Source organism: Petaurus breviceps, unplaced genomic scaffold, assembly GCF_028583685.1.
Source record: "Petaurus breviceps papuanus isolate PSGF00001 unplaced genomic scaffold, PetGlider_PUasm1.0 90769, whole genome shotgun sequence".
NCBI lineage: Eukaryota > Metazoa > Chordata > Mammalia > Diprotodontia > Petauridae > Petaurus > Petaurus breviceps.
Genome location: NW_027187341.1, coordinates 13,033,206 through 13,054,067, shown reverse-complemented (window position 1 = coordinate 13,054,067; position 20,862 = coordinate 13,033,206). Strand labels below are relative to the sequence as shown.

Genomic DNA, 20,862 nt, shown 5'->3' with positions numbered 1-20,862 from the left:
ATTTTGCCAGGGAAAAGTCTTTGTGTGCCTGAGAGAGACACCCCTTTAACTCATTGATTGGTTTGTGGCCCATTGGTCACCCTCAGGCTGGTTTAAGCTGTCTATCCAGACTGTTTTGCCAGGGTGTTTCCACTTCTTCGTGCCACAGGTGATTATTGGTGACAGGTAGACACCAAAGGTGGATGAGCAGCCCTGAAAAGGGCTCATCAGCCCTCATTCCTAAGGTCTTTCCTGAATACCCATGCATTTTATACACACGTACACACATACGCACACACATATACAAAGATATATGAAAAACACACATATATTCACATATATACATACACTCAAATATATCTGTATATGAATATATGCATATATAAATATTATACACACACACACATACACATACACATAAACAGAGAATTTTGTTTAGTGAATAAAGAGGTGACCTTAGAGACAGAAAGAACTTACTTTAATTGTTTGGTATGCATACATACTACAGAGATTTTCTCTATCTCAAAACCAATTAATGTAATGTAATGTCTTGATACCTTTATTAGGTGAGAAAACCTCTTCGAGTTACTCAATCAATCTAGCAAAGGTGTAAAATAGATGTGGATAATTCTTGGACATCTCTATTGAATCAATCAATAAAGAGTACAGTCTAGGTGTGAACAACCTAGTTAATCAAGTTGGGAAGGAGTGAAGTGCTTTGAGCCTTTGAAAGAAAGCAGATGACTAAATAAATATATGGAGTTTGGTTAAAAGAATTAGTCACACTCAGGACTTAGGAATATAAGAAGAGATTGCAGTAGATAACATTCTAGCAACTATTTCAAGTCAAGCTTCAGGAAACATTCTAGCAACTATTTCAGGAGTCAAGCTTCAGGAGTATTTTGAGAAGGCAGAGAGATTATGCATGTATCAGAGGGCAACAAGGGATGGGGGGTGGGGATGGGGGGGTGAATCCAGAGAGAGTGCCATATTTCTTCTATTCTTTCTTCCACTTCCACTGGTCATATGACTGGGGACACCAAACCATTCATGCACACAGCCAGGGATTTCATGAGGATTCCACTAAAGGAGGAAAGGACTTCTGTGTACCAGGAACTGTGACTTACTACTCTGGCACAAGTGCACTCTAAGCAAAAATCCACTTTTCTTGGACTCTGTATTTGCTTATGGGATAATGTGTACCAAGGCTTCTGGAGAAATGTTTTGGTGCCAATTGTTCTTACTATACTATCTTAGAAAGCATTTGTTTATAATCTGACTTGATGGGTAATTTACATCAACTGATAATCAGTGAGGAACACACTGGTTGGGGCTCATAAGGTATAATGCAGAAAACAGCCCTCAGTCGCTTAGGGTTGCTGGTATAACCCTGAGCAGAGTGGTAGTAGTCACTCTCTGGGGATGAGCCCATGTTAGTGTGTAAAGTGGGAATTGGGAAGTAGCCACAGAGTAAGTGCTTTGTAAACACCCACATCCACATCCACACACATAGGTATATGCAGGCACATATATATATTTACCTTGGCTCTGTGGCATGTTACCTAGAAGAAATAGGCAGGAAGATCTCTTTTTCTACAGACCCTCCATTGGGTAGTTAGGCAGCTGTTGGTGCTCTCAAGTCTACTGATTCTTCATGTGACACACAGATAGAAAAGCCAGTTTCAGCTATGTCCCCATGCTTTGCCTTGGGTCCATTTAGGTAATTGCATCTGCCTGGCTGCCTAAATCTATAGTTTCCAATAGATGCACGATTTTCCCCCTCCACTTCCAGCCTAAATGAGTCTATTGTGTGGCTGGCACACTCTGATAGCTCTGAGATGGTCCAGAAAATGAGTGACAATTTTCCAGGGGCAGACAAGTGATTGATTTTCAGCTCAGGGATTGTATTTCAAATAACTGACTGTAATTTAGGGCAGAAGACAGGCTCAATGAGCCCAATAGAATGATTTCCTTCCACTAGCTCTGATGCAATTAGCAACTCCTTTTAATTGAAAAGGTACAGGGATTCATGTCCATGCCCTTGTGGCCTTCATCAAATAACAGGGAAACGTAAGGAAAACCAAGACAGCCTTTATTTCAGCAGAATGGAAAAACATCTCCCTTAGTAGCAACTTAGATAAAAAGAGGCCATTTTATGAGCCTGAGTTAATTGGTTATATCACACCTGCAGTCAGCACTTGCCTTATATGGAAGGGCATAGGAAATAGTTGCCTCAATGGGAAGATTGGAAAGGTGCCACAAAGTGACTCCCAACCCATAAATTCTCACCCCTACATCCTCTAAATTTCAACCATCTTTGGGTTAAGAATATGCTCACATTATTATAATAGTTTCAAACTTCCAAAATGATTCCCCCCTTTCCCACACCACACACACACATACACACCATCCCCAGTAAGACCATGATGTATGTAAGCTCAAGTATTAACATATCTATTTGATACCTTTGGAAAGAAACAACTTAGGACAATAATTAAGGCACTAAGTTTAGAGTCATAAAGACCTGAAATCAAATCCCTATCAGTCACTAAACATTTATTAAGCAAGGAGTTGAGTGCTGGGGATATAAAGAAAGGTGAAAACAGCCCCTGACCTTAAGGAGCTCACAGGCTGAGTGAGTCACCTAACCTCCATGTTAACCTTATTAGGAAGCTCATGGGACAGTAGATTTAGAGTCTGAAGAACGTCCAGTCCAAACTCCCCTCATTTTACAGATCAAGAAACTAAGGCTCAGAGAGGTTTCATGGTATAGCTAGGATCACGGAGAGTAAGGAACAAAGCTAAAACTCAAACCCAGTTTCTAAATACAGAGGAGCTTCCATTGTACTTGGATTTATCACCTTGTAGATCTGTATAGGTTCAAGGAGTTCTCCCATCTAAAGTTTCCTGTGCTGACTGATTCTTATATTTAACTATTGGTGTGGATGAGGAAACTGTTGCTTAGGAAGCTAAGAGACTTTCCCATAATCCTGTAGTCAATAGGTGCCAGAACCAGGCTTTTGACCTCAGTTTTCTGACTTCATGTCCATTCCACTATGTTGTGCTGCATTGTATCTTGTTAAAATGCAAATACCTTTAGAGTCATAACCCATTGAGCCATAATTCACCATTGGCAACTTAATGTGATTAGTTTACCTGATAGTCATTTCTCCAATGGGTGCTCCAGATGGAACAACTACAACAATAATGTTAATAATAATAACTGGAATTTACATAGAGCTTTTTTAATGATTGATTTTGACATTTTATTTTTTACAATTACCTAGAAAAATAATTTTTAATATATATTTTTAAAATTTTGAATTCTAAATTCTTTTCCTTCCTCCCTGCCCTTTCCCACATCCTTGAGAAAGAAAGCAATTTTAGATTGATTATACATATGAAGTCATGTAAAACATTTCCATATTATCCAAAGTGCAAAAGAAAACACAAACAAAATAAAACAGTAAAAATAAAGAAAATTGTAAAATGCATGCTTCAATCTGCATTCACAGTTCATCAGTACTCTTTCTGGATGTGGATAAGATTTTTCAGCACAGGTCCTTTAGAATTGTCTTGGATCATTGTCTTGATTGGGATAGCTAAGTCTTTCACAGTTGGGCATCCTTACAATATTGCTGTTACTATGTAAAATGTTGTTTTGGTTCTTCTTACCTCACTTTACATCAGTTCATATAAACCTTTCCAGGTTTTTTCTTTTTTTTTCCCAAATGCTTTATTAACTTCTGATTTACATCATTCATTTCCACCAGATTTTGAGTTACAAATTTTCTCCCTGTTTTTCCCCTACCCACCGCCCCCAAATAGCAGTCCCACAGGATATCTCCTCCTCCAATCTGCTCTCTCCCATATTTTCTCCCATACCCCTTTTGACTTTTCCAGTGGATCTCTATGCCTCAGTACCTATATATCTTATTTCCCAATTACATGTAAAATAGTATTCATAATAGTATATATGTGTGTGTGTGTGTGTGTGTATACACATATGTTTGAGTATTTGATTTTAAAACTTTGAATTCCAGATTCAACCCCTTCCTTCCTTGTCTCCCACCCTAACTGGGAAGATAAGCAGTTCAGTATAGGTTGTACATGTGTGGCTAATGCAAAACAATAACAAAGTAGATATATTGTAAAAGATTGACAATATTTCCCTCCCTCCTATCCCACCTCCCACTTTTCTATTCTCTACTTTGATCCCATCCCTTTTCAAAAGTGGGTGCTCCCAACTTTCCCCCCAGCCTGCCCTCCCTTCCATCATCCCCCTTCTCATCCCCTTCCCCCCCTACTCTCCTGGAGGGTGAGATATCCTATTTAGTGTGTATCTCATTCCCTCCTCAAGCCAAATTCAATGGGAATGTTTGACCTATTCCTTATTGCCTTCCTATTCTTCCCCTCCATTGTAACCATTTTCCCTTACCTCTTCTATCAGAGAGTTTACCCCATTCTGTCTCTTCCCATCTCCTCTCATTATATTCCTCTCTAACCTCTTAATTTCACCTTTTAAGTATCATGTCTTCCTGTTAAATTGGTCCTGTGCCCTCTTTTATGTATACCTATAAATATATATTCACACATTCACATATGTATTGATATGCCCGTATACCCTCATATATAGACATATATATTTCTATTCGCTTCAACTACTGAGAAAAGTTTCATAAGTTATAATTATTGCTTTTCCATGTAGAAATGTTAATAGTTCAACTTTGATAAGTTCCTTATGATTTCTTTTCCCTGTTTATCTTCTCATGCTTCTCTTGCTTCTTGTATTTGAATGTCAAATTTTCTGTTCAACTCTGGTTTTTTCAGCAAGAATGCTTGAAAGTCCTCTATTCCACTGAATGACCATATTTTCCCCTGAAACATGATACTTGGTTTTGCTGGGTAGGTGACTCTTGGTTTTAATCCCAGCTCCTTGGACCTCTGGAATATCATATTCCAAGCCCTTCGATCCCTCAGTGTAGAAGCTGCCAGATCCTGGGTTATCTTGATTGTATTTCCACAATATTTAAATTGTTTCTTCCTGGCCATTTGTAATATTCTCTCCTTAATCTGGGAATTCTGGAACCTGGCTACAATATTCCTAGGAGTTTTGGGGGGGGGGATCTTTTTCAGGAGGTGATTGGTGGATTCTTTCAACCTCTATTTTGCCCTCTGGTTCTAAAACATCAGGGCAGTTTTCTTTGAGAACTTCCTGGAGGATGATTTCTAGGTTTTCACTTTGATCGTGGCTTTCAGGTAGTCCAATAATTTTTTAAATTGTCTCTCCTGGATCTATTTTCCAGGTCAGTGGTTTTTCCCGTGAGATATTTCACATTGCCTTCTATTCTTTCATTTGTTTGTATCTGTTTAATAGCATCTTGATTTCTCATAAAGTCATTAGCTTCCATTTGCTCCAATCTAATTCTGAAGCAATGATTCTCCTCGTTGAGCTTTTGAGATTCTTTTTCCATCTGGCAAATTTAGCTTTCTAAAGCATTCTTCTCCTCATTGCCTTTTTGAGCCTCTTTTGCCATTTGAGTTAGTCTATTTTTTAAGGTAGTATTTTCCTCAGTCAGGCTGTTGACTATCATTTTGTAATTTTCTTGCATTGTTTTCATTTCTCTTCCCAATTTTTCCTCCATTTCTCTTATCTGCTTCTTAAGTTCCTCTGTGGCCTGTAACCAGCTCATATTTTCCTTAGAAGCTTTTGGTGCAGGAGTTCTGACTTCGCTGTCTTCCTCCTGTTCCATGCTTTGCTCCTTTTTGTCCCCAAAATAGGAGTCTAATGTTGGAATCTTCTGTCTGCTTTGTTTCCTTTGTTTGGTCATGTTGCCCCTCAGTCACTTGACCTCTGGGCTTTTTGCCACAGTAGGACTCTGCCACCAGGCAGGGGAGCTTTCGTCTCAAACGTTGGGGTTTTCTCAGCTGCTGGAGGTATTGGATGGGTGCCCTCTCTGAGGTCTCCACACTCTCTGGCAGGCTGGACATACACCCCAGAACCTCCACCCCAGACTGCAATCCAGATCCAAGAAGGTTAAAGCAAGAGCGATTACCCCTCAGACTGGTGCTTAGTCCCCCTACACTCTGCAGGCCAGTAGCTGAAGCCGCTGCATGGTGCTGGCTGGCTGTGCCTGCATCTCAGCAGCTTCTCGCCCTGGGGGCAAAAGCCACACACTCCCACTTACTGGGTCCCAAAGTCCAGACTGCACTGACCTCTCACTTTGTCCTTCGCATCTATGTGTTGACAAATCTGGAAACGGCCACAGCTGCTGCTGATCTGGAGTCCTTCCAGCTGGTGGCTGGTCAGCCCCACCCTGGGGCTAAGGCCTTGGCATGGGGCTGGGCTTGGCTCCCAGAGCACTGCGCTGGCCAATTCCTGCTGGCCTACTGGGCTGTCCTCAGTGGGAGGTTAGCTTCTCTGTGTCATTTTGTGGGTTCTGCAGCTCCAAAGTTTGTTTAGAGTCCCCTTTTACATGGATTGGGGAAGGTGGAAGCCGGAGTCCAGCAGAGGTCTTGACTCCAACCCCCTCCAGGTTTTTTTCTTCTGAGATTCACCTGCTCATCATTTCTTATAGGACAATTCCATCACAATCCTACATCACAACTTGCTCAACCATTCCCCAACTGATGGGCATCCTCAATTTCCAATTCTTTGCTATAAGTATTTTTGTACATGTGGGTGGGTCCTTATCCTCTTTTTCCCCCATCTCGATGGGATACAGACCTGGTAGTGCTATTGCTGGGTCAAAGGGTATGCATTTTTACAGGCCTGTGGTCATAATTCCAAATAGTTTTCCAGAATGATCAGATCAGTTCACAGCTCCACCAGCAATTCATTAGTGTCTCTATTTTCCCACATCCCCTCCAACATTTGTCATGTTCCTTTTCTATCATATCAGTCAATCTGATAGGGGTAAAGAGGTATCTCAGAGCTCTTTTGATCTGCATTTCTCTAATCACTAGTGATTTAGAGCATTTTTTGTATGATTATAGATAGCTTTGACCACTTCTTCTGAAAACTTCCTGTTCATATCCTTTGACCACTTACCTGTTGGGGAATGACTCATATTCTTATAAATTTGATTCAGTTCCTTATATATTTGAGGAACAAGGCCTTTATCAGAGAAATTCGCTGTAAAAATATTTTCTGGTTTTGGTTTTCCTTCTAATCTTGGCTGCATCAGAATTATCCGTGCAAAAATTTTAATTTACTGTAATCAAAATTATCCATTTTACCTCCCATAATACTATTTATCTCTTGTTTTGTCATAAATTCTTCCCTTATGTATATATCTGACTGGTAAGATATCCATGCTGCCCCAATTTTCTTATGATGTCAGCCTTTATGTCTAAATCATGTACCCACTTTGACCTTATCTTGGTATATAACAAGTTGATCTGTACCTAGTTTCTGCCAACCTGCTTTTTCAGTAATTTTTGTTAAGTAGTTAGTTCCTGTCCCAAAAACCTAGTTCTTTGGGTTTATCAAATGCAAGATTATTATGGTCATTTATTACTGTGTATTATTTATCTAATCTGCTCCACTGATCCACAATTCTATTTCTTAGCCAGTACCAGATTCTTTTGATGATTGCCACTTTGTAGTAGCAATTGAGATCTGTTAGACTACCTTCATTCACATTTTTTTTCATTGACTCCCTTGATATTCTTGACCTTTTATTCTTCCAGATGAATTTTATTATTTTTTCTACCTCTGTAAAATAATTTTTGGTAGTTTGATTGGTATGGCACTAAATAAATTGATTTAGGTAGAATTATTATTTGCATTATGTTGGTTTGGCTTACCCATGAGCAATTAATATTTCTCTAGTTGTTTAAATCTGACTTTATTTGTGTGAAATGTGTTTTATATTTGTGTTCATATGTTCCTGAGTTTGTTTTGGTAGGTAGTTCCCAAATATTTTATATTTCCTTTAGTTATTTGAAATGGAATTTCTCTATTTCTTATTAATGAACTTTGTTGGTAATATATAGAAATGCCAATGAATTATATAAGTTTATTTTATATCTTGCAACTTTGCTAGTGTTAATTATTTCAAGCAGTTTTTTAGTTGGTTCTCTAAATATAGCATCATATCATCTGTAAAGAGTCATAGTTTTGTTTCCTTGTTGCCTATTCTAATCCCTTCAAATTTCTTCTTCTCTTATTGCTATAAGTAATATTTCTAAAACAATATTGAATAATAGTGGTGATAATGGGCATCCTTGCTTCACTACAGATCTTATTGGGAAGGCTTCTAACTTATCCTCATTATAAATAATGCTTGCTGATAGTTTTGGATAGATTATACTTACTATATTAAAGAAAGTTCCATTTATTCCTATGTTCCACAGTGTTTTTTTATAGGAATAAGTGTTTTATTTGGTCAAATAGATGCTTTTTCTGCATCTATTGAGATAGTCATATGATTTTGTTGCTTTTGTTATTGATATGGTCAGTTATTCTGATAGTTTCCCTAATATTGAGCCAGCCCTATATTCCTGGCATAAGTCTCATCTGGTCATACTACATAATCCTTGTGATATTGCTCTAATTTCCTCACTAGTATTTTATTTAAAATTTTCACATCGATTTTCCTTAGTCTATAGTTTTCTTTTTCTGTTTTGCTCTTCCTGATTTAGGCATCAGCATTATAGTTGTGTTGTAAAAGGAATTTGGTAGGACTCCTTTGATTAATTTTCCAAATAGTTTATATAGTATTAGAATGAATCGTTCTTTAAATGTTTGGTAGAATTCGCTTATGTATCCATCTGGTCTGGGAATTTTTTCTTAGGGATCTCATTTATAACTTGTTCAATATGTTTCTCTAAGATAAGATTATTTAAGTATTTTATCTTCAAATTATATTTTTGCTAATATTTGTCCATCTAACTTAGATTGTCAGATTTATTGGCATATATTTACATAATTGGCAAAGTAGTTCTTAATAATTGTTTTAATTTCCTCTTCCTTGGTATTGAATTCACTTTTTTCCTTTTTGATACTTATAATTTGGTTTTACTTTTCTTAAAAAAAATCTAATTAAACAATGGTTTATCTATTTTTGGGGGGTTCATTTGTTGTTCTTCAGTTGTTTCAATCATGTCCAATTCTTCATGACCCCATTTGGAGTTTTCTTAGTGAGGATACTGAAGTGGCTTGCCATTTCCTTCTCCTAATCATTTTATGGAGTAGGAAAGTGAGGCAAACAGTGTTAAGTGACCTGCTCAGGGTCATGCAGCTAGTAAGTGTCTGAGGCTGGATTTGAACTCAACTTTTCCTGACCCCAGGCTGATACATTATCTCAGTTGACTTGTGAGGTTGTTATTATTGTCACCACTTTACAGATGAGGAAATGGAGGCTGAGGAGGGGCAGGGCAAATTGGCTTACCTGAGGTCCTATAGCTGGTAAGTGCCAGACACACAACGAGAAGATAAGTCTTCCTGACTTTTCCACCAGCAATCTCTCTGCTGTGCCTCATTGCCTCAGTGAAGCTTTGGTAGGTGGTGAAAGGGGAATGGTTGGGATAATGGAGTGCTGTCTATGAAGAGAGGACTTGAGAGGGCATGATATGTGTGGGGCATTGGATGGGTCAAGGGTTAAGCATGAGGGCACTTGGTATTTGAGGTAAAAGAGTGAATGTGCTTAAAGGGAGGAATGAAACATAGAAAAGGAAGGGGAAAAGACACTCTTCCCTGAGTATCCAAGATGAAAGGGGAGTTACTACTGGTCTTGAAATGTTACTTGGCATTATGTACTCCTTTGGCTGCTGTGATAGGCCCCTCTTTTCAATGACCTTCCTTGCTAAAGCTTGAAAGACCACTGGTCTTGGAATGGGAAGACCTGCATCAAAGTTCCAGCTTGGACTCTTACTAGCTGTGTGACCCAGGGCATGTTATTCACCCTTTAGAATTATTTAATCTCTCCGATCTATCTAATTTCCCTCACATGTAAAATGGTAATAAGATAAAATTTAAGCTATCTGTCTCACAGACAGGCTGTGAAAAAAGTGCTTCTTAAAACTTAAAGCCATATGGCAACCATCAGGATTCCCCAAAATAAATGGAGAGCAAGGGAGAGTGGCACCCATTTCTTTCTCTACCACCTGTGAGACTTCAAGACTGGGTACAATTATCGACTCCTTGAAGGCTGGACACCCCAACTTTTGCCTATTTTCATTATTATTAAACTATGTTGAGTGTCTGTGGGTTGATAGTGACCCACATAAAGGAGTTTCTTCACTTCCACTTTTTCAGGTTTCCTTAGTGGAGTATTACTTATACAGGCATATATGGGCAGGCCACAACTCCTTCACCCACATAGATAATAATGTATTATATTCCAATGGGATGAACAGCTTTCAGTGTCCACATTTTCTCATGAACATTTCATTTGATCCTTAAAACAATCCTGTTTGGGGCAGCTACTCCCATCCCCATTGTATAAATAAAGAAGCTTATTCTCAGAGAGTCGAAATAATTTACCCAAAATCTCAGTTACTAAATAGCAAACCTAGGACTCAATGCCATGTTTTCTTGGTCCATGTCCAGTGATCATGATATCTTCTGTTTATGATAGTACCTTAATTCACGTAAGACCTTAGTTCTTCTTCTTGTTGTTTCTGACTCCTTACGACCCCTTTTGGGGTTTTCTTGGCAAAGATACTGGAGTGGTTTGCCATTCCCTTCTCTAGTTAATTCTACAGATGAGGAAACCGAAACACATAGGGTTAAGTGACTTTTCCAGGGTCACACAGCTAGGAAGTGTCTGAAGTTAGATTTGAACTCAGAAAGATGAGTCTTCCTGATGCCTGGCTGGGCATTTTATTCACTACACCACCCAGCTTCCCCCTAGATCTCAGTTCTAGGACCAGGTTTTTCTAGATCCATAACTGCTTTCAGCTGTTTTATCAAATGGATATTTAGAGCCAGATTAAAAAGATTTGACATTCTTTGAACCTTGAAAAGATAGAACTTCAGAAAATTCCTTTTTGTTTCTTTGTTCTGCTGAGGGGGTCAACTGAAGGCCTGTGGAAATACAGATCTATTTACACAAAACTTGTGACCGTTCCCTGGGTTTTCTCACCCCTAGAAGTTCAATTACCCCCAGTTCAGAGCCGACCCAGCTGGAGGAGACTGATAAATCCAGTGTCAAGATGATGCAAAGGCTTATGAACAATTTTAATTCTGACTGGATGTAGCGGCAAGCACCCCAAGCACATCCTCAGGGTTTGCTGCCCATACAGGTTCTTGGATCTGCTTTGTTAAAGGAAAGCAGCTCAAAATAGGTTAACAAGCTTACTTTAATCAGTCAGACATATATCGTTTACCTTGTTCAGGGGAAAAAGGTCAGCACCCCGAACTTCAAAGTATACAGGCAGAATTATCAAGACAGAAACAGATCAAGTAGACAGATTTCCAAACTGTCCAACCATTACATACATACCCAGTCAACATCTGGGTTTCCACATCTGGGTTTTTCAAAGCCGGGGGGGCCTGGACAACGGCTTCCCAGAATACAGATCAAATCACAGAACACTTCTCAAAGTGAGCCCCCAAAACAAAGCTACACATCAGGGCTTATATAGCCTTCTCCTGGCTCAGAGAATGTAACAACCTATTGACCCACTGGCCAATCAAAAAGTATCTACTGAAAAACAAGCCTCCCACCCCAGGCTTCAGGTACACTTTAGCCTAGGGGCAGGGAAGATCTTCCAAATTTGCATTCCCATTACATTCGGCCCCAAGATCTTTCATGCCCATAGCATAGACAATTTACTTTTGAATTAGCACTAAACATCTCTTAGGTCACATTTTCAAGACACAGAACTAAAGTTACCAAAGTGGCTACTGGGCCTTAAACAAACACAAAGTACATTGCATTATTACCTCAATTCAAAACAAGAGTTCAAATAAAGTTGGGGGGGGCGTGTCCTTCCCCTCACACAGCTCCAGCCCCTGCTTCCAAGTACAGAGAGGGGGCTGGGCAACAAAACCAACAAGGTGGGGTCCCTGGGGATCCAAGGCACTTCATCCCACCCACCATAGTCACAAGTCCATCCTCCCCCTGGGTCCCAAACTGTGGGATGCAGCAAGGAAACACATTCAGTGCCCCTGCTTTGCTGCTCAGTTCTTATCTTTTCCTGTGGCTGAATTCTGAACTCCTGGGTTCCTTCTCCTTCCACAGGCGGCAGCCGCTCCTGGCTTCTGCCCAGGTCCTGATGCAGGCAGCTCACCATTCCTGCTCTCAGCTCAGCGAAGTCTGCATGCAGGCCATTCTTCTCTCCTGCTCCACGGCTCCACAGAGTCACAGCTACCACAACTGGGAAACAAACAATTATCCCAGCCCCCATACTTTCCTTTTACTCTGCAGATCCTGTTCGTGATGCCATTTTGTAGCGGCAAGCACCCCAAGCATGTCCTCAGGGTTTGCTGCCCATACAGGTTCTTGGATCTGCTTTGTTAAAGGAAAGCAACTCAAAATGGGTTAACAAGCTTACTTTAATCAGTCAGACATATATCGTTTACCTTGTTCAGGGGAAAAGGTCAGCACCCCGAACTTCAGGCAGAATTATCAAGACAGAAACAGATCAAGTAGACAGCTTTCCAAACTGTCCAACCATTACATCCATACCCAGTCAACATCTGGGTTTTTCAAAGCCAGGGGGGCCCTGGACAACAGCTTCCCAGAATACAGATCAAATCACAGAACACTTCTCAAAGTCAGCTCCCAAAACAAAGCCTCACATCAGGACTTATATAGCCTTCTCCTGGCTCAGAGAATGTAACAACCTTATTGACCCACTGGCCAATCAAAAAGTATCTACTGAAAAACAAGCCTCCCACCCCAGGCTTCAGGTGCACTTTAGCCTAGGGGCAGGGAAGATCTTCCAAATTTGCATTCCCATTACACTGGACAGAAATAATAACATGGAAATGTGGAGTCCAATGACTTTTGGAAGAAAATTTCTTTCTACTTGGCTGCTATTGGTTAATGTGTCCTAGATGCTTAGAATGATCCGTGTCCTAGCTCCTCAATATTTCACACATTTTAAAAATCCCTCACAAACACTGAGCATGGGATACACCATCCTATATTACCCAGAGAGTTCAGTTGGATCTGTTTTAGACTTTATTGAAACTGTCAGTTTTGAGAAGCCCAGAGTCTGTTATGAGGGAGGTGATAGTAACCTTGCACCTTGACCTAGGCAGACCATACCTGGAGCTGGTATGAACTGGTGTTCATTTCTGAGTGCTGCTATGCAGGCAAGACATTGATAAGCTACAGTTCATCTAAGGGAAGGCAATGAGGAAAATAAAGGGTCTCAACTTCATGCCATACAAGAATCAAATGGAGAAACTTTGGATGATTAGCCTGGAGAATAAAAGGCTTTGCAATAAGCATTCTATCTGAAGGACTTTCATGAAGAAGTAGGGTTAAAATTGTTTTGGTTGACCTTCAAATACAATCAGGAAGCTGTAAAAAGGGAAAGTTTTTCTTTACATTCAGGTTTGATGTAAGGATATAGCTTCCTAACAATTATCACTTCCCAGAAGTGGGATGGCTTGTGTTGGGAGAGGCATTCTCTTCACTGGACATATTTGAGGAGAAGGGGGATGACAGCTCCTCAGGTACCTTTTTGAAGGGAGTCTTACTAAACCATGAGTAGGACTTGGTGGCCTCTGAAGTTCCTTCCCCCTTGAGGTTTCTGTGATTCAGATGGAGTGACTCTGTCAGAGGTTCTTGGTATTCCTGGAGAGCCCTATTTAAGCAAGCCAGTTCACTTTGCAACCTTTAAAAGTGGTTTTATTGTGCAACAATTCCTGGTACAATTTATGTAGACAGATTTATTTCTCATGTCTCCCTAACATCTCTTAATTCCACTGTATTGCACAGATAAAGGTCAAGGCATATTAAAAACCCTTTTGTCTGTAATCTATACCACACTAGTACAACTTATTGAGTAGAACTACTAATCCTATGGCTCTGCTTCACAATCAGTGTGAACAGAGTTGGGAAAGATCATTCCTAAAGTAGCTAAGGGTCTTATTATGGAGTCAATGAAGTCATGATTGCCAGGCTCCATCTTGAACTGTGCTTGCCTTGCCTTCTAATAACAGTGCTTCATGATAGAGCATGACTGTGAGGACAGAGATTTTCTTGAAGAGGAGAGAGCAGGGGTCTTCAGATACTTCTGTTTTTTACTTCTGCACTTGATGGGTTCTTTTTTAGTATACTGATCCATAACAGTCACATAAGCCTTGACGACCGGTTTGGAAATATAACCTGGGTCAAACAATAGGGAGAAAAGATAACCACTAGAAGTAATATCATATCATATCAGCCAACAGTCACATAAAGTTTTCTGTAGAATGCCAAAGTCTCAAAGAGAATCTTCAGTATCTCTGCAAGAAGGATGGCCAGAGGCCATCTAATCTAATGCATTTTACACAGAAATTCCTTCTATAATATTCCTAACAAGATGCTCTGCAACTTGTCAAAATACTTCCTAAAATCTGCCACCCAAACTGAATGTTATATACTCTATACTTACAATGGTGACTTCTGAATTACCATTAGGATTGTGCCATCCCGGAAGGTCAGGACTGTATCTTATATTTATTTTGTATCCTTCACATCTGTACCATAGTTTCTTATTCTGTTGATCATAAACTGCAACAGTTTAACAAACATTTATTGAGCGTCTGCTAAGGGTCAGACACAAACCCTAAGGATAGAAAGAAATCTGATATGATCTCTTTCCCTCAAGGGGGCATTTAGTTGGAGAGATGGGACATACAAGTAAAGACAGATTGAGAGAAAGACAATTTGTAATTTTTGAAGGGTCCCTATAAAAGTTAATACATTTTTAAAATGTTTAGATGTGTAGTCAACATAAGACAAGGTTATAACCTTTCTCATGATGAATTGCCTGCGTTTATCTTATTCTCCTTTGTTTCATTACTGGGTCTTTTAGTTTCAGTCCCTCATTTTCATGAGGCTCTTCCTCAATTTTGTTAGTCACTTCAGAAGTTTCAGCTTTGTCTACTCCATTGCTGTCTCCACTAGTGTCAACTTTTCAAATGTAAGTGTCTTCAGTTCTATCTGGTGAATTTTAAATTCAACATTGCTAACACTCTTCAACTCCTACTTTACTATGAAGATCAAGAGCTGAACTGCCTCCAATGAACTGAACTCTCTCAACTCTCTGTCTGACTCTAAACCTTTTAAGTGGTCTCACCAGCCACTTTGTCTTTTGTTGAGTCTCAAAAGAAGAGGCTATCCCTCTTAATAAAGACCTTAATCGATGTTTGTTTAATTGAATTGAATGAGGAGGTATCAAATAACTTTATAAATGGAATGACAAAAAGGTTAGAGATTGTGAAAAAGGTACTTTTCTATACAGGCACCCATTGTCTCTTTGCTGCTTTATAAGCCTTAATGAGTTCCTTAAGACCAGAGATAGTGTTATTCTTATTGCCCAGGCTACTATCAGTTCTAAGAACTTACTGACTGGCCTTCCAGCCACCTCTATCCAATCATTCTCCATGATGCTATCCAAGGAACTTCAGACAATACCACTCTAATAATATTTCTCTTCTAAAAAAGTCTGTAATGACTCCATATTTTTCACTGAATAAAATATAAATCCTGGCATTCAAGCCTTCTATAATTTGGCTCCAACCTACTTTCCCACTCTTTCGCCTCCCCTCCCCTCCTCTCCTTTCCCCTCTCCTCCATTCCCATTTCTTATCCTCCCTTCTCAATGAACTTGGCCAGGACACCATTCCATACCTTTAGTCCTTCAGTCCCTCACTTGCAATGATAAAATAGATTTCCATCTTTATCTTTTGAAGACTATTCTTTTCTCCAAGTCCAACTCAGGTTCAGCCTTGTCCAATGAAGTCTTTCCTTGAGTTCCCCTCCTCTAAGCTTAAAATGATAACCTCCCTTACCTACCCTCCCCACTTTCAAATTTCTCTTAGCATATTCCCTGGACTTCTCCTTTGTATTTATCTCTCTTTCCCTAGTGTCATGGTGTAATGGGCATGCAGATTTGAAAGATCTTCCCTGCCCCTAGGCTAAAGTGCACCTGAAGCCTGGGGTGGGAGGCTTGTTTTTCAGTAGATACTTCTTGATTGGCCAGTGAGTCAATAAGGTTGTTACATTCTCTGAGCCAGGAGAAGGCTATATAAGCCCTGATGTGTAGCTTTGTTTTGGGGGCTCAATTTGAGAAGTGTTCTGTGATTTGATCTGTATTCTGGGAAGCCGTTGTCCAGGGCCCCCCTGGCTTTGAAAAACCCAGATGTGGAAACCCAGATGTTGACTGGGTATGGATGTAATGGTTGGACAGTTTGGAAATCTGTCTACTTGATCTGTTTCTGTCTTGATAATTCTGCCTGTATACTTTGAAGTTCGGGGTGCTGACCTTTTCCCCTGAACAAGGTAAACGATATATGTCTGACTGATTAAAGTAAGCTTGTTAACCCATTTTGAGTTGCTTTCCTTTAGCAAAGCAGATCCAAGAACCTGTGTGAGCAGCCACCGTAGGGACTCCAGGGTGCTTGCTGCTACACATGGTCCCTTGGAACTGTTTCCCCTAACCTTAAAGGAATGGACTAAGTCATTTTTCATTTTTGTAGTCCTAGTGTCTAACATAGTACCTGTCACAGACAGTTAATGGAAACCTCTAGATTGATTGAATTTCATTCTGTTTTATAAATTAGGTGACTAAGAAGTTATCCTGTGCCTACCTTCATTTGTTGTTAGATGGCACATGTGTGTAAATTTAATATCACCTCCATTTTTAAGTTAATCTATTTGGGAGGGGGAAAAACTTAAATTCATTTTATTTTGGTATTAATGCAGCAAATGATATCAAGGGTGTGAACTAATTGCTAGGTGAGCAATATGAAATGGAAAAGCTACAGAATTTCAGAGGAGGGATCTCAGGGCTTGGTGGGGGGGGATGGAGTTAGAGAAAACTTCATGGAGAAGGTGGGATTTAAGCTGGGCACTGCATAACTTAAAGAACAATTGCTTTTCTCTAACCTAGTTTGTAATTCCCTTCCTAAAATCTCTCCTAATTTGGCCCCTGGGACTTTGCTCCCAATTTGTCACAGTGACCCACTGATACTTGGCCAGCAAACCACTCTAAAGCTACTGCCTCAGTGACTGAGGAGAAGGTCCTGGGAGTGTTTTTCTCTGAACTTGACTTTAGTTGACTTTAGTACAGGTTAGTTCCTTAGATTTTTGCTGTAGGTTGGGTAAATAAGACTTACCTAAGATATATTTGTAGACAAGACTGATAATATACTGCAATTTCAGGCTCTCCCTTTGGGGCTTGGGGTCATAAACTCGTATAATGCTTTTCAGGTAGCTTTTTTGAGTTTGGGTTAAGCCCTAGTAGAACAAAAGAGACACATATGATGAACCAGAATTTAGAGGGTGAAGAGTGTAATGAATTCTAAACCAAATTCTACAGAAATGAGACTATTAATGAGACTATTACCCAAAAGTTTGAATTCTTTTACAAAGTAAACTGGGGAAACAATAGTTTGGACAGTTTCCTCCCTTTTCTTCCTTAAACAAATTTTGATTGACCCATTTTGAGATAAAAGAAGTTCCATAAGGAGAAGGGGTTCAGGACAAGTTTCTATGGCCTCTGAGGTGCTGTAAAGATTTGTTTATGTTTCTATGATCCTCCAGTCCTGAGGTATGTGAGAAAAGGGGGTTGGTTAAACGTGGGCAGAGGACTTTTCAGAGACTCTGTCTCCAGTCAAATGTAGACTTTTTGAGAATATAGACTATTTTTCATCATCTTTGTATTCTTAATCCCTATAGCAATGCTTTGCAGCATAGTAAACCTTAACAAGAGCTTGTTGAATGGAATCTCTTTGTCCAATTCAACTTTAAATTCAACAAACATTTACCAAGTTCCTATTGTGTGCAAGAAACTAAGAAGTCAGGCAGAACAGGAAAAAAATCCCCAAAGTACTTGCCTTAAGGAGTTTTCATCTTACTGGTTGATACATATAAATAGGAAAGTGAATACATGATACTTTGGGCAGGGAGTGAACATTAATGACTGGGAAGATTAGGGAAGGTTTTGGGTGGAAGATGACACCTGAACTGAACTCTGAGGGAAGCTAAAGCTTTTTAAAAGTGGAGGTAAGGAGCGAGTGTATTCCAGGCATGGGGAGCAGACCATACAAAGGGGAAGGAGAATCATTTCTGAATCTGGGGGAAAATAGCAAGTGGGCTAGTTTGTCTGAAATGTACACTGTGTGGCAAGGAGTAATGTGTTAACTTGGTGAGAGAAATAAGGGGGTTGTTAATACTCACACTTTTGAGGTGTTGAAATGGGGGCATTGAGAATTGGAGGGTTCCTCATTAATCCCTTCCCACTCTCTAGTTGTGTCAACTAAACTTATTTCAGGAGAAAATGAGTTCATTAATTCATTCCCCCAAGGTAAAAAATTGAATGGATTCAAAATGACCACTAATATTTCTAAAATAGGGTTTGCCCACTGAAGGATATCCAGAGTAATAAAACTGGGAGAAAAGGAATGGTCTACTACAGGGGTGGGGAACCTGAGGCCTCTAGGCCACAAGTGGCTCTCTGAGTCCTCAAGTGCAACCCTTTGATTGAACCCAAACTTCATAGAACAAATCCCCTTAATAAAAGGATTTGTTCTGTGTAATTGGACTCAGTCACAAGGCTGAGGACCTAGAAGGCCATATGTGACCTTGAGGCCGCAGGTTCCCCACCCCTTATGATGTCACTCTATCTCCCTTACAACTCCTTAAGTGGGGGTGAAGTTGAACTAGTAGAGGGAATAGACTACAGCTCTCCCTCCATGCAGAGAAATGGATCTACTCAATGGTTAGTGTGGGTGCTTGTATATATGTATATAAGCCCATCAATTGAGAAAGGTCATCTCCCCCCTCTCCCATGAAGAGAAATGGAGCAGCTGGTGGCCTAAGCCAGAGACAAGCAGAAATGAGGCTCTGCCTTGTGGGCTTGGCCACTAACCATGGTGGAACCCCTTTAGGGCCATGCTAGAACTTTCCATAGGCAAACTGAAGGAGGTGCTTAGGACCGGAAGGCATGACTGGTGGGAAAAGCTGAAGCAAAAGAGGGCAATCAGCAAAGAGGACCTGATATGAGGAAGAAGTGAGGTTCATTAAGGTGCTATTCACTGGGTCCTGGACTTGGGGCAAAGTGTCTAAACAGTGGGTCTGGGGAAAAGTGCTGAGGCTGGAGGGAGAGAAGTTCCCCAGAAAAGAAAACACTTGAAAAAATTCTCTTTATTCCAACCATTAGTAAACTTCTTTGGTCATTGTTTTGTATGCTCCACTGCTGGCTGAAAGAAGAATACAGAAGCAGGGAATTATGCTTTTAGAGAGACACTAGCCAAAATCAGATGGCCCCAGGGTCTCAACCCCCGGCCAAGGCTGAGCTATTTTATTTCAGTGCTCCAAAGACTGAACAGAATCTTTGTGAGATCAGATTTAAAATCCTGAACTGTAGTTAGACAAGATAATTTTATATAAATGTAGGATTAAGAGATTAGGCAAATTGCTTCTGCCCCTTGTTAGAAATTTCCTCTGGGATCTGGTGCTCAGAACTAGGAGTCAAATCTTGGATTTGAAGTCCAGGCATTCTTGACCCTGCTTTCTGCTGTAGGTGGGGAATCATGTTTCAGACCCCTGAATAGGAGCCAATTATTTATTTCCTGAGTGAGACTAATATGGGTAGTAACTGGAGCTATATGGGGGTAATTATGCATAATAATATGGGGGAGAAAATGGATTTCATCTCTGAATAGACAAGTTAGCTTTTTAAACATTATTGAGAGCTTTATAAATGGAATGTGAGTGATGCCATCTTAGCGGGTCTGGGCATGCACTAAAGCCTCATTACATAAATATACTAGATCCATACCAATTGCAAGAACAAATCAAAGGAAAGTAACAGGAGTTTCCTTATCTTCTACAAGGTAAAGGAGACTCTCAAAAGGAAGTTATTTTATTTCAGCAGTAGGAACAAAAGACCTTTAGATCTTAGTATTAATCTTACTTTACATGTAGGATAGAGAGATGGCTATGTTGATGGAAAAACAAACCAGACCCAGGAGAAAAGAGATCTCAAAAGAAGACAGAATTTTTATCAGTCAGTCAATAAACATTTATTAAGGGCTTGCTGTGTACCAGGTGTGATATTTAGCATTAGGACACAAAGAAAGGCAAAAACAGTCCCTGACTTCAAGGAGCTCATGTTCAAAAGGTAAAACAATACAAAAGTAACCAGGCATATGCAAGATATATACAGAGTATATGAGAAGTAACCTCAGAGGCAAAGGCACAAGTAGTTGGAGCGACCAGGAAAAATTTCCTCCAGAAGGTGATGTTTGAGGTGAGTCTCAAAGGAAGCTGATGAAGCTAAGAGGCAGAGAAAGGTGAGGAAGCTGGTCTCTCTGGTCTCTGTATTCTGGGCACCAAGAACAGCCAGTGCAAAACCATAGAGATGAGGAGATACAGGTACAGCAGTACGACGACAGCAAGAGCATAGAGTGCAAAGAGGGCTAAGAGTAAAGAAGACGAAAAGGAAAGAAGGGAACAGGTTATGAAGATCTTTAAATGTCAGATGGAGAACTTGATATTTGCTCACGGAAGTAAAGGGGAACCATTAGAGTTTAATGAGTAGGGAGCTGACAATGCTTTAGGAAAAATCATTTTGGCAGTAGAGGATGGGTCACTTAGAGTGAGTAGAGACTTGAGACGGAGACCAATTGTAAAGCTATTGAAATGGTCTAGGCAACAGGTGATGGAGGCTTGAATGAGGGTGGAGGTTACAGGAGTAGAGAGAATAGGA

General features: G+C 40.0%; 1 protein-coding gene and 1 long non-coding RNA gene across 2 annotated transcripts in view; one reads left to right on the top strand and one right to left on the bottom strand.

Moving 5' to 3' along the window:
* The window catches only part of LOC138146758 (uncharacterized), a 77,980-nt gene that overhangs the window by 54,088 nt on the left and 3,030 nt on the right, over positions 1 to 20,862 (top strand). The window lies entirely within an intron of this gene.
* The window catches only part of FAM216B (family with sequence similarity 216 member B), a 10,599-nt gene continuing 3,492 nt past the window's right edge, over positions 13,756 to 20,862 (bottom strand). Inside the window, exons 3-4 of the mRNA XM_069068831.1 lie at positions 17,267 to 17,387; positions 13,756 to 14,270 (exon numbers count right to left, since the gene is read on the bottom strand). Coding sequence (XP_068924932.1) covers positions 14,095 to 14,270; positions 17,267 to 17,387 — 297 coding nt within the window. The 3' untranslated portion in view covers positions 13,756 to 14,094. The remainder of the gene's footprint in view (positions 14,271 to 17,266; positions 17,388 to 20,862) is intronic.